This window comes from Homarus americanus, unplaced genomic scaffold (genome assembly GCF_018991925.1).
Source record: "Homarus americanus isolate GMGI-L3 unplaced genomic scaffold, GMGI_Hamer_2.0 scaffold7626, whole genome shotgun sequence".
In the NCBI taxonomy this organism is placed as follows: domain Eukaryota; kingdom Metazoa; phylum Arthropoda; class Malacostraca; order Decapoda; family Nephropidae; genus Homarus; species Homarus americanus.
The window spans coordinates 19274516-19290447 of record NW_024718273.1 but is presented as its reverse complement, the minus strand read 5'-3'; the positions used below and the strand labels follow the sequence as shown (position 1 = coordinate 19290447).

Below are 15932 nucleotides of genomic sequence, written 5' to 3'. Positions count from 1 at the left end.
GTACAAGGAGCCTGGAGAGGCACATCTCTAACACCTCATGGATATAGGAAGTAACAAACTGTCTGAATAATGAACAGCATATTATTTTAAACTATTATAATTGGATTTTTATAAGTAGAAATGATGATTAATAACCCTCTTGGTAAAAATACCGACGAAATTTGTTTTTGTGCAGTCACTTATTAAGCAGTACAAAAACTTTAATGTAGCATTAATATATAATCTTCAAAATAATCATAGTGTATAAATATAAAAATTTAAGCCATTATTAATCTAATGAAAAATATTTGTATCGTTTCTGAAAGTTTATGTTGTCAGAGAAACGAGAAACGGCGAACATAAATATTTGTAGTGGCACAGTTAGATACATCTACGCTATTCTAACAACAGGTCCTTTGCACAAACATATAACATACTCACACAACTATTATACGAGTCATTTATCAGGATTTACATTAGATTATGTAGTGCCAGCAATATAAAATCAACAAAGAAAGTTATATTTCACCAAAACATTTTGATAAATTTCAGTCCTTGGTTGTCTGCTTTGTTCCTTACTTCATTCTCTTCTATAATAAATGTTTAATAAAACAATTTACGTGGGAGAAATGTATTGATATTCACTGTAACTCTCCACAAGATCTTCATTCAACGGTGATGACCTCTTCTCATCATAATGTCAATAAGTACTAAGGTATCAATAATTATGTATCTATCTATATTATGCACATTACTTTTATATTTGCACTGTATGTAAGTATGCATGTATGTATGTATATCCATCTATTTATGCAACTATCCATATATGTAACTATCCACCTATGTATCAGTAATAAAGTGGGAGGAAAGTAATGAACAGTGGTGGGTGAGACAGGTGCCGGGGCCAATCACAGTCCGCCAACTGTGTGTAGAGTCAGCAGGTCGCTCTCCTCCACCCTGTACAGTCATTAACTCGCCTCACTCGCTCCTACACTCATTTACTCGCCTCACTCGTCAAATCTGCGTGTTGAGGAGTTATCTGTCCCCTCTATAAATGTAAGTGTATAGTTGATGTGAACTCTAGTTATGTGGTTCAGAGAGAGAGAGGTTTATACATCATTTTCTAGCTGAAGTTAATTATAAAGATGATGGTTATTATTGTATTGTACAGGACATGTGATTTGATTTTATGGGAGATGACCAATGTCGTAGTCTCATATACTGCTGTACACTACGGTATAACATAGTTCAGACTATTCAAACACTTCCTCTATAACATTTCCGTCGGGAATTATATATTTTTTGGATATTTGAATCGATAAAATTACCAACAATATTACTTGTTTAAAGTGTAACCATTTTAAGAATCACTTTAGAGTTTATGAACCCTTCATTTGAACACCGGAAACACCATACAAAAGGAACACCACCTACTAAACACCGAAAACATGAACAATATAGACTTAGGATTCTGAAAGATTACGAAACGTTAGGTGAGGTTTTAATAGGTTTGTTTGGGGTTATTTTTAGTATTTTACCTCACATTTTTCCTCGACTTCAAAGCCCTGTCCACTTGAAGCAAGTAACATTGTTGGTAATTTTATTAACTAAAGAGGAAAAGTGTCTTAGAACTGTCTGAATTAGGTAAATTTGCACTTCCACCTCCCACTGTTAGAAAGTTAAAAATATACTTTTTCTGGCGTATTTGTGAGTTTAGACCGAATATGACCTTCATTTACGTCGGAAATTGGCCGGGTTTTTTTATCGTTTTTTTTTGTGGGACGTTTTTCGAAAAAAAAATTGCTAAGCGAATAAAAAATACACCAAAACACACTAGAAAAACAAAAACCAAACCTAACCGACTCTCGTCATAGTGGAATCGCCTATTTCTTAGCTTATTGGGCTGGTTCTTGTACGTCGTTGGATTCTGAGATTCTTACACAATGCCACTTATGATGTTCTTTGCGATATTTACATTGTCTTGCACTTAAGACACTTTACTGAGGTTGGAAGAACACCATGCAATCGAAAAAATGCTATAGTTTCTTCGGTTTTTTCCCCAAAACTCTCAATCGGCTCCATATAATTGAAGTGACACCCATCGCAGACTTCCATGGTCGGAAATGAATTTGAATTTCAAAATATGAGACCCAAAATAAAAATCAAATTTGATTGGGCCAAAAATACTGCGAATTAAACCACAAATCATTTTAATTTGTTGCAAAAAACAAACGCTTTTGATTGACTGGGTGACGTGTACGGGAATGCATGCGCGTGACGATTTATGAAGTAGCAGTGTGGGAGGCGAGGTAGGCGATAATGGCAGAAGATTAATGGAAGAAATAAAGATTTTGGATGCGCTATGTTATTATACATTTGCGACGGTAATGTAATACTGTATTAGAAAATTATCTTAAAATTAGAGGTCTTTTTCGAATTTGATAATATATTTGGGGCAGGAAAGTTGTGAGCAAATGCAAAAATACCAAAATTGAAACCTGACAACTATCACAATTTGACCAAAGTTTAATTTACACGGAGAATTTTGAGGCAATTATCGAGGACTGACCAGCGGCCGACTTCGTAGAAAACGAATTTTAAAAACGCTGTGGTAAATGTTCACTTAAGTAGTGCAAGCAGGGGGTAGAACCCCCCCTCCCCCCTGCCATATTAAACAATGTACAGGTTGAACCTCTTTTAATAGTATCGACAGGACCTGGACCATACTGTTAAATCGAAGTGGTGGGGGATATAAAAGTTAAAAAATAAGTTTTGACCAAATTGTTGAGGAACCAACACCATAGATTTCACAAAGTTGAGGAGCAGACACCACACAATATAGTTTCTGAAATATTTCAACCTTGTGCACAATGCTCAGGGAAACACCTTTCTTCTTTGGGTCACTAGCAACTCGGGTAGGGTTGTCAGGTTGCAAAGAAAGTAGAAATTTTAAAGGTGAACACACTAGCACAGCACCAGCTGGACTTAATGACGAAACAAATAGAGGAACTAGTGGAAATTGGGGGCGGGCCTTTCAAATTGAAGATCTCAGTTTTGCCGTTAAAGTGAGTTGCTGGTAAATCCATTGCCATTAGAGTTTCAACCTGTACAGTACTTATTTTGATATCACGTACCAATGTAAACATTGCATTTTAAAATGTCCTGGTGTAATTTTATGATTTTTGTGGATGTGAGATACGGTCAGACTGAGTGGGTCTGTTGTAAACAGAGCAGATGGCAACACCTGCCTACTTGCCAGATTTTTTGGATAAGTATTTATGGTAAATAAGTAATTTCTTCACGTACAAAGCATGTAGACATCATTTTAGTGTCGTGTTCAGTTTTTCATTGTTTACCTTGCAATTTCCCTCATTCTTCATGTCCTGCCCACTGCAGGTGATTTATAATTGTAGAGAAAAACTAAAAAATAACTAAGAACTTATGTGGATTTTTTTTTTACAAAATGGAAGAACTTCGGGTGTTGATCATCTTCCCCAGTAGTGCACTGTATTAGCCATTAGTTGGGGACATAGTTGCAAAGCTATATTAATTGTATTATAGAAAGGATAGAGGAAAAAAAATACTTGGTAAAGAATTGGTAGTTGACCATAAAGAGAAATTAATAACCAAAATAGTTTCCTTATGTTTTTGATGGAGAATAAGAAGAACCTGAACCTTTATTTTCAGTGCTGTAGGTGTACAGTATATTTGTGGTGACAACAATGGTTCTTCACAAAGTAACTAGGCAGGGTTTTCAAGATGAGGCAACCTGATCTAACTTTCTCATTATGGTCATTACCGAATACAAGTTCACCCCGATAACCAACTCATATAGGGACTGGAAAAAGTCGTTGGTTAGTGAATTAACGGTTATTGAAGCAATTAATTCCATAAGAGCATAACAAATTCAGGGGGTTAGGGACCGGCCACCCTCCAAAATCTCCCATCTACCCTTGATATATCATGCAAATTGTCGAGCAAGAAAATAAAGCAGACATATAAAGCAAGCATAATGAGCCTTAAATAATTAATGTGTAAATTGACTGTTGTTTACTTGTGTTGAGGATGGTAGAGACTGTCTAGGGTGGCAAGTTCAAGTCTCTACCACTCTATGCTGGTCCATCACCACTCTTATTACTCCTTATTACATCACGTTAAGCTGTCCAGCACAAGAGGTATTTTGGCAGGATTGAGTAACGCACTTAAGTCGGATATATAGCAAGTGAAAACAAGAGTCGGGGCAATGTGCAGAGCCCTCTTGGCAAGAATTCGCACCACACCACCGCCCACCAAATTCAAAACGGCTCTGCTGCTTCTCTCCCAGTTGTTGGATCTCTGGGGTATCAATGAAACTTGCGGGGTATTAATACTGCAATATTTGTAATAGTCGGTCATGCGAAGTGGCAGTCAACTGGATGTTGGTTTTTGGGGTACACCTGTACTTTAGTCTGTTGTATTTTTTGTCAAATTTTTAGTTTTGGACTTAACAATTATAAAGTAAGGTTAATTTGTATAACTTAGGGGTTCTTTCATAGGCGAGTGCATTTGTTTTTATTTTATCACGTGATATACACATGGTCAGCCTCCACCATTGGTTAAATAAGGTAAGGTTTAGTAAAGTTATTGTCAGGTAAAGCTAGGTCAGGTTTCCTCATGTTTGGTCTGATCAGTGTTGCTTATTTTTACCCCACAATTTCCCAAGATTTCAAAGCCCTACCTACTTTGTGCATTTATTGTTGTTTGTGGTGGGTCAAATCTCCATCAGTTACAGAAGAAATATTTATTTTTTCCTTTTAAAATATTCTAGAATACTGTATGCCCCGTAGTTCCTTTGTCAAAACAACCACTGCTCCATTCTAAACAGTGCTTGTATCAAGGTTGTGTTTGGCAGTCTGTCTCTGCCCATTTCTCACGTTAATACTGATCTCACAAAATGTATCCTTGTGCATTTGTTGTACTTTTGTAAAATTTAATCTATGGAGAAATTTTGTCTGTTGTCAAGGCCAGACCTCTCTCGTCGAGTACGTGTATTAACAAATATACAGTACTTGCAAGTGGGTAGCATTTGCTGTTGTTTAAAGACAGATTACATCAATCCACACATTGATATTCATTTATCAATACAGTACATTTGTAGTAAACACAAAATATCAACAGTAAGTTAGTAATTACTGTATAGAAAAACCCTCACAATGATTCCTGTATTTTGCTGGGTTATCTCTGCACTGCAAGTCTTCGAGAATATTTTGAAGTATGCAGCCCAGTCCACTTTTAGCACAGTGCAATCTCAGTACAACACATGGAGTTAAATATCTTAGAAAAATTTTAGAGTACTGGGGCCCCAAATTCCCGATTGGTTCTCAAAATGGCCGCGAATCGCCAAATCAACGAATAATATTTGCGGCTGGGAAGGGGGAGGGGTTACATTTTTAATTGTGTACAAAAAATTTATATTCCCTTTGTGTTTGCCCTTAGTACAATTATTTCTTTTACCTGTATTGTATATACAGTATGTGTGTAGACACACGCACACAAATAAATAATACAGTAGGATCAGGATATATTGTGACTTTATATAACGATTATTTTATATCGTGGCAACCAAAATTATCAAAATTTTCACATATATATATATATATATATATATATATATATATATATATATATATATATATATATATATATATATATATATATATATATATATATATATATATATATATATATATATATATATATATAGTGATAAATTTTTTATTTCGTGAGGGAAATTGGGCAGGAATTATTTCAAATGTACCGCTATGGCAAACAAATGCGTTATTTGCTCACTAGAGGCGCCACCGTGGCTGCTCACTCAAGCATTCACACTCGCCCGCTCAGTCTTTGAGTGAGTGACGAGAAAGCAGCCGACTCGGCTGCAGATTACGATTTCTAAGGTGAGGGTAAATGTGTTGGTAGTGACGAGTGAAGTGAAGATAATGGAAAGCTTAATGGAAAAGATTTAATGGTGTAACTAATATTTTTGGTGTTTGTTTATGTAGGCGTGGGATTGTCAAGTGAGGGTGGCAGTGTGGCATCAGCTGCCGAGTCTGGTGTTCCTGTGTCTGGTGTTTATTGGTGCTTTAGTTAGTAAGAAAATGAACTTGTCAAGTCAAGTTTAGTCATGTTTTTTGGCCTCCAGAACCTAACCCTATTTTCCCCATTGATTACGTATATGTAATTACAGCCACTCTTCGACTTACAACGGGGTTAGGGACCCAAATCCAGGTCGTAAGTTGAATTGGTCGTAAGTCGAATATGCGAAGATAATACATAGAAAATCTAAAATGAGTCTCTTTTTCTTCTCAGCTCCACAAAACTCTCACTTTTAAGCTTGTCAGCCATTTTAAAGGGAATTGCAAAAAACATTTTGTCAGTACACAGCACAATCACTAATGTCGGGACTCTAAAATACGTATTTTGAAAATTTTTTGGCAAGACTGAGGCGGTTGTATGTCCGGGTGGTCGTAAGTCGGGGAGTAGCTGTATACATTGCGATTTGGTATATAGCGAACATCCTTGGACCCTATCTCGTGACATATCCCGACCTTACTGTACTGGGAAAATACTCTCAAATAATCAAACAAATTTCTTAAAAATGTGAGTCTGCCTCAAGTCCATTCTTTATTAATAAAGCAATAAAGCACAGACTTGAGGGTAGACTCGCATTTTTAAGAAAATTGTTTGAGTATTTGAGATGATTTTCCCATTATAATTTATTTGTATGGGTTTTGTGTGTCTACACACACACACACACACACACACACACACACACACACGTGCGCTCACATTTACAATACAGGTGAAGGAAATTACTGTCTAGAACGAATGGCTCCCTGTCCCAGCTGCGAAAATGCTGCCAACTTTAAAACTAGCCACAGATATTCTTGGGTATCCAGGGCATCATCCGTGAATAATAGAGAACCTCAAAATAAAAATATGCAAACGGGGGGGCCTGTACTGGATAAAGTGGAATCACCCCTAGCACTAACTTGTGGAAATTTTTTCTTTAGAAGTTAAAGATTTCCTGGCTTGTGAGACAGACAGTGCAAGAGGAATAAGTTTTGTGAAATATCACTTAAATTTTTTATTTTCAATCTGATGCCGATCTCCACTTTCATGTTCACCAAGCTTGTGTTATGGTGTTATTTGTCTTATTCACGTGTAGATTCAGTACTTGATAATATAGTGTACAGTACAGTATTGTTATCTGAGCTGTGGTTCTCTCCTTGACAGATGAATTGGCTCATTGGGGCGGTGTTGGTAGTTGCAAGCTTTTCTGCAGCTACAGCGCTAAAACCGGGGGAATGTGAAGGTATGTATTTTACTGTATTTTCAGTTTGACAGTGATATTGTAGTAGTCTATATTGGGTAGAGGAGCTCTTTTTAAGCTCCAAGCACTGGAGGTCTTTGGACACTGTTTACTACCTATAGTGTGCAAGACCTTACTCTGCCACCCTATACTATACAGATCAGTGCTCATCACAATTTTACATTTGATAATGAAAGATACTGGTATGGAGCTTTGATAATCCTTTTAATTCACTTTGATTTACAGCTCCCCTACAATTGTAGTTCAGTTTTATGTTGTGCCTTTTGTAACAGTAGTCACTCAAGTGTAGTTAAACTGTACTTTGAGGTAAGATAATGTTGGGTGACTTTAATGTAGTCACTGGTGCTACAAGTTTTTCCCCTGATATAGTAAACCCCCCCTCTCCTTCTTTTAACTTGTACTGTATAAGAATTAAACTTTCTTAGTAAGGGTTATTAATGAATGTCTTATTTTTCACTTTTCTAGTATTACTAGCAGTAAGTTTTTTTAAGAGACTTTTTTGCACAAAAAACACTTTTTTGTTTACAACACGAGAGATGACGCATCGCAGGCAATGGTAGAGGTGCTGTGGGGTAACTCAGACTTGAGTTGGCCACCATATGATTGCCTTGAATCGTAAACTCACAAATACTGTATACCTGAATGCCTTTGAGATGTGAAGTGGTCCAGGCCAGGTTCCACACAGGCCATTCTAAGCTGACTTGCAGGTGTTGGGTTGTAGCTCTGGAGTTGTCGGGTGAGATTCAAAGCAGGTCCCATGAGAGACCTGTCAGGGCCTTGGTGCTATACATGTTTTACAGGCCTCCCACTAACACCCCCCCCTAATTATTCCAGGCCTAGCCTCACCTTGGCTTTATCTCACCTGTGTCCACAAGACTTTTAATGTTTGTCATTGTACAGTAGTTGAATTGAATCTTACAAATTTTGACACAGGACGAACGCAAAAATCACAAAAATGTTTTCCTCTGCACATAGCAAGCTCAAATGAGGAAATGGCTTTGTGGTAAATAAAATTGCATTCAAGTGAGGTACTCAAGATTCAGATTCAGTGATCAATTAAAAAAAATGCAAACTTATGGTAGCAAATAAACCAACTTTCCAAAACTTTACTTTGTGCTTTGCATACAAGAAATTCCGGTTTATCATTATTTTGAATGGGTTCCTACAAATATACAGTACATGATTCCACACACACACACTTGTATAAATAATATTTCATAAACCTGAAGACAGAAAGAGCTAGGTTACATTAATAACTGTATTCTTTGATATTTGAAATTAATGTATAAAGGAAACCTTGTATTACCATGAAAGAATGCACTGAATTTAAATTGATATTTGCCTTTTTTATTATCTAAAGAAAAATGTCTTTACTAGCTTTATTGGGCAGCAAAAGAATAAATAAATTCATTAAAATTAATCTTTCTTGCCTTCTCACCTTGTGCCTAAAATGGTTAAAGCAGACAGTCTCTTCTGTCCCATTGTTCTTCTCAGGTAATTCTTGATCAGCTTCAGTTTTGTGATTTTGTTAAGTTGTAAGTGGAGACCGTGAGGCATCTCGATTGGCTTTATGTATCGTCTTAAGGTGGAAAATCTCATCTACCAGCTTTTCACCTGAAACATCATTGCTATACTCTTGCAAATTGCTTGCAGTCATTAGTAAGGTCCCCATCAATCACCTCAAGGTATGACCAGAGAAATCCAAAACTTCTGATCCCTTATCTATGGTTTTACAAACATTGTCAATCTTTAATATTTGGTTAAGTTTTAAGATATTTTGTAAACATTTTGTTTTGGGTCTAATGACCATTGGCACACCAGGTTTATTATTGTCTTGGATAAACAAAGGCTGCTTACTGTAGTTTTTGGTATTACAGATGTATGTTTCGTTTACAGTTTGTGTGAGCTTCTTGGAGAGGTTCAGTTCATCCCTGTCATCTGATGAAAAGACAGATCCCAAAATGATTGAAGAAAGATTTAGAGAAACTTGTACAGAGTCTAAAAGTAAGTGACTGAGCAATGTTAACTATTAATTTGTAATGGTTACATATTGTAATGTTAAGAGGTTTTGGGGATAATATTTTGTCTTAAGGTTTCAGATTTATAAATAATACTGTTGTTTTGCACCTGGATATATATTTTATGTAGCTATTGTAATTATGTTATCGGGTATGTGGATATTATTATATTTGTTAATCTATAATGAACTTTAATTGTAAAGTATTTTCCTGCTTACTTTCTAAGGTAAAGAAAATCGCTTCTGCTACTACATTGGAGGATTGAAAGAGTCTGCCACGGGCATCTTGGGAGAAATGTCCAAGCCAATGTCATGGGGGATGCCCATGGACAAGATTTGTGAAAAACTAAAGAAGATGGATGCACAAATTTGTGACCTCAGATATGGTAAGTGGATATAAAATCTGAAAGATAAAGCATTATTTAAATAATTATTTTTGCACATGTTTGTACAGTAATAAGTGGACCTTTGAGGTTTGTAGAAGGTTGTAAAAGGTTGAATTTCTATATTGTTTACTTTTTATGGAAATTTTGGGGTCAGGTTGAAGTACACCACCTCAAAGATAGTGCAGTAGTGATGCCTTGACACCCAAGAAAGATAAGTAAAATACTGTACTTCGGGAATTGGAGAGAGGGTAAGATTGGAGAACGGTTAGATTTGCCAAGTGAATTTGGAAGTGATAGCTCCTTAACAGCAAATTATGCCATTGTTATGTAAATAACCACAGAATTTGCAGTGTGCTTTATGAATAAAGAAAATACTATACTGTATACTGTACAATAATTAAAGATACCATATAAAGAAAAATTAAGAGTTGAGGTATAGTGTGTGGAAAGTGGAATACACCTGAGAGTAGCAGCCAGTTTGGCAACACCGGACTACTGTAACCCGATAACCAACTCATATAGGGACTGGAAAAAGTCGTTGGTTAGTGAATGGACGGTTATTGAAGCAATTAATTCCATAAGAGCAAAACAAATTCAGGGGGTTAGGGACTGGCCACCCTCCAAAAACTCCCATCTACCCTTGATGTATCGTGCAAACTGTCGAGCAAGAAAATAAAGCAGACATATAAAGCAAGCATAATGAGCCTTAAATAATTAATGTGTAAATTGACTGTTGTTTACTTGTGTTGAGGATGGTAGAGACTGTCTAGGGTGGCAAGTTCAAGTCTCTACCACTCTATGCTGGTCCATCACCACTCTTATTACTCCTTATTACATCTTCTACTGAAAGGTTGTGTAAAGTACAAGTGTTCCTCTGGTATTTGACTTGCCAACTTTCCTGATGTGAACATCACTTGCTAGAGCCGGTGTTTAATGTGGACGACACTGGATTATATTTGAAGAAAAGGCCTGATAGAATTCATACATTACCAAAGAGAAAAGTATGCCAGGTTTTAGGCTGTATTGTAGGGTACTGGGTATAGCTGTACTGTACTACCACTTATTGGTTTATTTTTCTTAAATACCGGTACTGTCTGTTCAGTATCTACAAAGAGTGAAGTTGGACCTGAGACCAAATGGACTTATGAACAAGCCTCAGGAATGAAACTTGTTGTGGAGTACCTGTACTGTGTTAATAAATTTTGAATGTTCTGAGAGCATACTTGTTTTTGGCACATATTTGTTAAGCTTTTATTTATTGAAGTTAATTAATGTTCTGGTTTCACAGAGAAGCAGATTGATCTAAACAATGTGGATTTGAAGAAGCTCAAGGTGCGGGACCTCAAGCGGATTCTGAATGATTGGGACGAGTCCTGTGATGATTGTTTAGAGAAGGGAGACTACATCAAAAGGATCGAACATCTAAAGCCAAAGTACATGCGACGTGAACTGTAATGAGGATAGAAGTAGGAAGACTGAGAACCTATTGTTTCATATTTATTTTTGTGAATGGCATTTTAGACTTGGTGAACTTATAAAAAAAAGTGGAAGAACAGTACTGTATGGTGAAAAAACTGAAGCATTGTGTACTAAGTGTTCATTGTTCAAGGGTGTGGAAGTGGATGTTGGCATCATGATTTTCAGTGCATTAGCTGTTAATATTTAATAACTAATTTGTTCACAACTTTTGATCAACTTCTCATTTGAATAGTTAACAAATTGTGCAGCGTTGATTGGAATTTTTCCTTTAAACAAGTTATTTTGCTGAAGATTTATATCGTATATATTTCTTTGCAGTGTTACCAAGAACATGAAGATACAGTAACTAATGGATTCTTGAATTACAGCATTTATATATTGTGTAAACTCTCCTTTTGTAAAATTTATCAGCTCTTGATATGAAATTATTGCATATGCTGACACCTGTGACTTGATCTTCACACAGTAATTTGCTTCAGTTAGTTTTTGTTGAATAAATCTGCTTGTCTGCAGTTGAATATTATCTTTAATTTCTCAGTAGCACAAACAAGTCAACAACACTGGAGATTATTTTGTGGATTTTGTAAACGTTGTTAATAAATCCTTTTGTAAAATTCTCTTCTCTTCTCCTACCTTATGTGAAAGTGGGACCTGTATACCTTGAGGCTCATTTAGGGCAGTGTGGATACAGTACATTGTAAACCCTTCTTTAAGCAAATGAAACTGCATTCCTTTTGCAAGTTTTGGCTATGTAGTTGTGGTATTCTTGCTAGGTTATAGTACAGTACTGGAGATGTGTGTGGAGTGATGTAAACAATTTCAGCTTAAATATTTTGTCTAGAGTAGTTAGCCAGATTTTGCAATGCACCCATACATAGATTCACCTTCCACACACAATACAGTTTGGACCCCTGCTCCCCTGCTCTAAATTTTTTCTTTTATTGTTGTATTTTATATTTATATTTCTAAGTCCCATTTTCCATGCCTTATTTTCATTACATGAATTGGTGGCAATGTAGTCCTCTCAAGGCCACAGTTTTGATAATTTTACCAAGTTACAACATGAATGCTGATATTCACAAAATTCAACAGAGTTAAACTGACTTAATGTGGCGGCGTGAGACTAAGACACATACCTGAGATAATGATGGAGCAGCGTCAGAGATGTGACGAGGTTTCTCGCACACGCGTTTATATACTGCTAACTGGCAACTTGGGCCTGTGCCAGACAAGGCTAGTTACGCAATGTCAAAAATTACATTTAAATCGGCTGTTGTACATTTAACTATGAAAATGAGTGCCATGGGTCAGGCGAATTTCTTGTGTATTTTTATAATCGAATCGGAGATTGAGCCTGCCAAAAAAAAGTAAAATGGACGTCAAATACACACTAACAATGCCACTTTTACAGGCTCGGCAAAACCACACACAAAGGCCCTCTATGGGTATATATTCAGATCTTTTAGATCAGGAGTTTGACATTCTTTTAAGGAGATTAATGACTTTCACACTAGCTAACACACTAATTCAACTACAAACATCAGATTTTCTGATGTTTGGGTATTAAAATGATCTAATTTCAGGAGTATTTGGAACTCTTGGATATCTCCCATGGACGATATTAAGAGATGCCATTCTTACTGGCATACTCAACACTCACTTATTTGACAAGTTTTACCAACAATAAAGACAGTTGAAGCTTTCAACATCACTCACAAGGGATCTTGAATATTTCATCTGTAATTAGACATAGTGGGGTGTGCTATAACGAACGGATCCTACTAAGAATATTCCTATAACGAACGGTTTTACCTGTAAAATTGAGAATGCTATAACGAACGAAACTCCTACAATGAACATTATTTAAATTTTTTCTTACTAATTGTTTTTTTATTACAAGTATTAATGATATTCTTTATTTCAGGGGTTTAGATGCATATTAATGCACTTTTTTACAATTTAAAATTTTATATTATATTTTTCAGTGTTAAGTGGTTGTATTTGGGGGGCCTGGAACGGATTAATCCTATAACGAACAAGGTTCTAGAACCAATTATATTCGTTATAGCATACCCCACTGTATCTAATTTGATTTAACATATACAATTACAGTTGCAATTTCAAATTTCGTTTCGTGCCCCGAGATATTAAGGAATAACAGTCTCGGGTGCACTCCATGATTGAGAAACGGAGGACTCGGACGTCTTGAAGCGGTAAAAAAACGGACGCCCCAGCTGGGGGACCCAATCAAAAAGTTAGTCATGTTTTGTGGGCTACTGAGTGTAGTTGAATCGTTTGATTTTACATTAACTAACATGTATGACCGTGGTCATTCCACCAGGGCGTCATCTGCAAATAATAGAGGACCGCGTAACAAAAATCCACAAATAATCCGTACTACTGTTGTTGTGGATCCTCCCCCCTACAACTACCGACTGAGCTCCTGCTGCGCGCTTACCAGCCAATCAGCGTACAGCCAGCTACGCCGAGGGACTAGGTCTATGGTGCGGATGTAGGGGTACGATCGCCGACCTAGTCTTGAACTTCCACCTCAAGCTCAGGATCAGAGAGTTTCACACCTTTGGCATTTTCCCCTGTGATTGGCTCTCGTGCTATGCGCGCCTCGATTCCTGATGCGGCAGAATCACATAAATACGGGACAGGCTGACCGGGGAGGTCATTCTACTTTGACAGACTGGACCAGCAACATCTCTCTACAGCGCCTCACCAATCAGCTCCCCCACAAAGCTCCTCGCCCAACAGGACCTCTGAGCAAACTACTCATCACCTAGTAACTCCTTAGCACTGCACTGCACTGTACAACAATATACACTTATATACAGAAAACTCATTGCGAGTTTCTATCCTACCTCAATCCTGAGTGTGAGATATATTACATGTACGTACGTCTGTGTGCCCATACAAAGGGGTAATTGACAACTGGCCACATACTGTACACTACACCAATGTTTCACTCGTTTACATTCCTTGTTGCCGACCATAGTTTTAAGTTTAGGATTTATTTCCTATTTTGGAACAACCATTAGTTTAGTCTTCACAGCATTAACTCTTAAACCACATATTTTACCTTTTCCACTAATATGTTAACCAGTTTTTGTAATGCTTCTACACTGTCTGTTAAGAGCAGTGTCAACTATAGAGCGTATATTTGTTATTACTTTACCATTAACTTTTATCCCTTCATTGTCACATAACTTTTCTCATTAAGAATTCTGGATAAATATTATACTGTACTATGTTGGAGATCAAACAAAGCCTTGTTTTACTCCTTGTCTAACTTTGAACTAATGAGTAAGTTCATTATTTATTTACATTGCAACCTCCTATTGCCAGTAAAGATATACAGTATTAGAATTCTGATGTCTTCTTTATTAATGCCTACCTTTTTTTCAAGACCTTTATTTGTTTTTTTTTTATCAAAAACGTTTTAAAAAATCAGCAAAGCAGATATACAAATCTTTAAGACCTCTAAAGCCCTTTCACTTAAAATTCCTAAACCAAATATTGATTTTCTAGTTCCCTTTCCCCTTCTAAATCCATTTTGATTAGGCAACTCGGTCTATAATAAATTTTAATCTATCGGTACTTAAAATTGTTTAATAAAATTTGCAGGCATGACTTGAGCTAATTGTCTTAAAATGCTCTAAGGCTTCTGGATTTTTAGGTAATAATACAAATAATGTACTGATTTTTTTAAATAACTAGGAAGGTCTCCTTTGAAGTATAGTATGCATAGAATTACACATTTTAGTCAAACATTTGAACCTATTCTTGCCCATTTTTTTTATAAAATTTCTGGAAACAGCTTTTGCAATGTCATAATATGGGCAGTAAAACCAATAATGTAAAAAAAATTAGATTTATAAAATTAATCGTACTGACTATAAAAAATCAATAAAAGTAACAAAATAATTATAAAAAAAAGTGAGAAAAGGCAGCTCCTAGCTACCTCACAAATTTCAGTAAAATTAGTTCGTTTTCCTGCCACCACAATTATTCGTGCGTTCCTGTAAAAGGTCCTTCGAGTTTAAAATACGTTTTCGACTTGAGGACCCTCTTCAAGAGATGTTGTTTAATAATACAGGCGTCAGCGTCTTTATGTGTGCATGTGTGTGTATGTGTATGTATATGAGTGTGTGCATGTGGTTGTGTGCATTTGTGTACAAGTATGTTTGTGTATGTGCTTGTGTGTGTGTGTATATGTATGTGTGTGCACGCTGTGTGTGTGTGTGCACGTGTGTGTATGTGTGAGTGTGTGCATGTGTGTGTGTGTGTGTGTGTGTGTGTATGTGTGTGCATGCTGTGTGTATGTGTGTGTGCACATAGTGTGTATGTGTGAGTGTGTGCATGTGTGTGTGTATATGTATGTATGTGTGTGTGTGTGTGTGTGTGTGTATGTATGTGTGTATATGTCTGCACGCTGTGTGTATGCGTGTGTGTATGTGTGTGTGTGTGCATGTGTGTGTGTGTGTGTTGGGGCACAGCAGAGTGGCACAGTCAGCGGGTGGCCTTCGGTGAAGCCAAACATGCATTACCTCCCTGCTGTGACCCATTCACCTCTCTCACTGTCTCTCTCTCCTTGACTCTCACTGTCTCTCTTCCTGTCCGTCTCTCTCTCTCCCTGACTCTCTCACTGTCCGTCTCTCTCTCTCCCTGACTCTCACTGTCCGTCTCTCTC

The 15932-nt window shown here is 36.8% G+C and overlaps 1 protein-coding gene across 1 annotated transcript; it reads left to right on the top strand.

The window, feature by feature from the left end:
- Nucleotides 1–877: 877 nt before the first annotated feature.
- Nucleotides 878–11847, top strand: LOC121859536 (mesencephalic astrocyte-derived neurotrophic factor homolog). The gene is made up of 5 exons (XM_042356415.1): nucleotides 878–1035; nucleotides 7255–7333; nucleotides 9248–9355; nucleotides 9596–9754; nucleotides 11043–11847. The coding sequence occupies exons 2-5, from the start codon at nucleotides 7255–7257 to the stop codon at nucleotides 11207–11209; spliced, it is 513 nt and encodes a 170-aa protein (XP_042212349.1). The 5' UTR covers nucleotides 878–1035; the 3' UTR covers nucleotides 11210–11847.
- Nucleotides 11848–15932: the final 4085 nt, after the last annotated feature.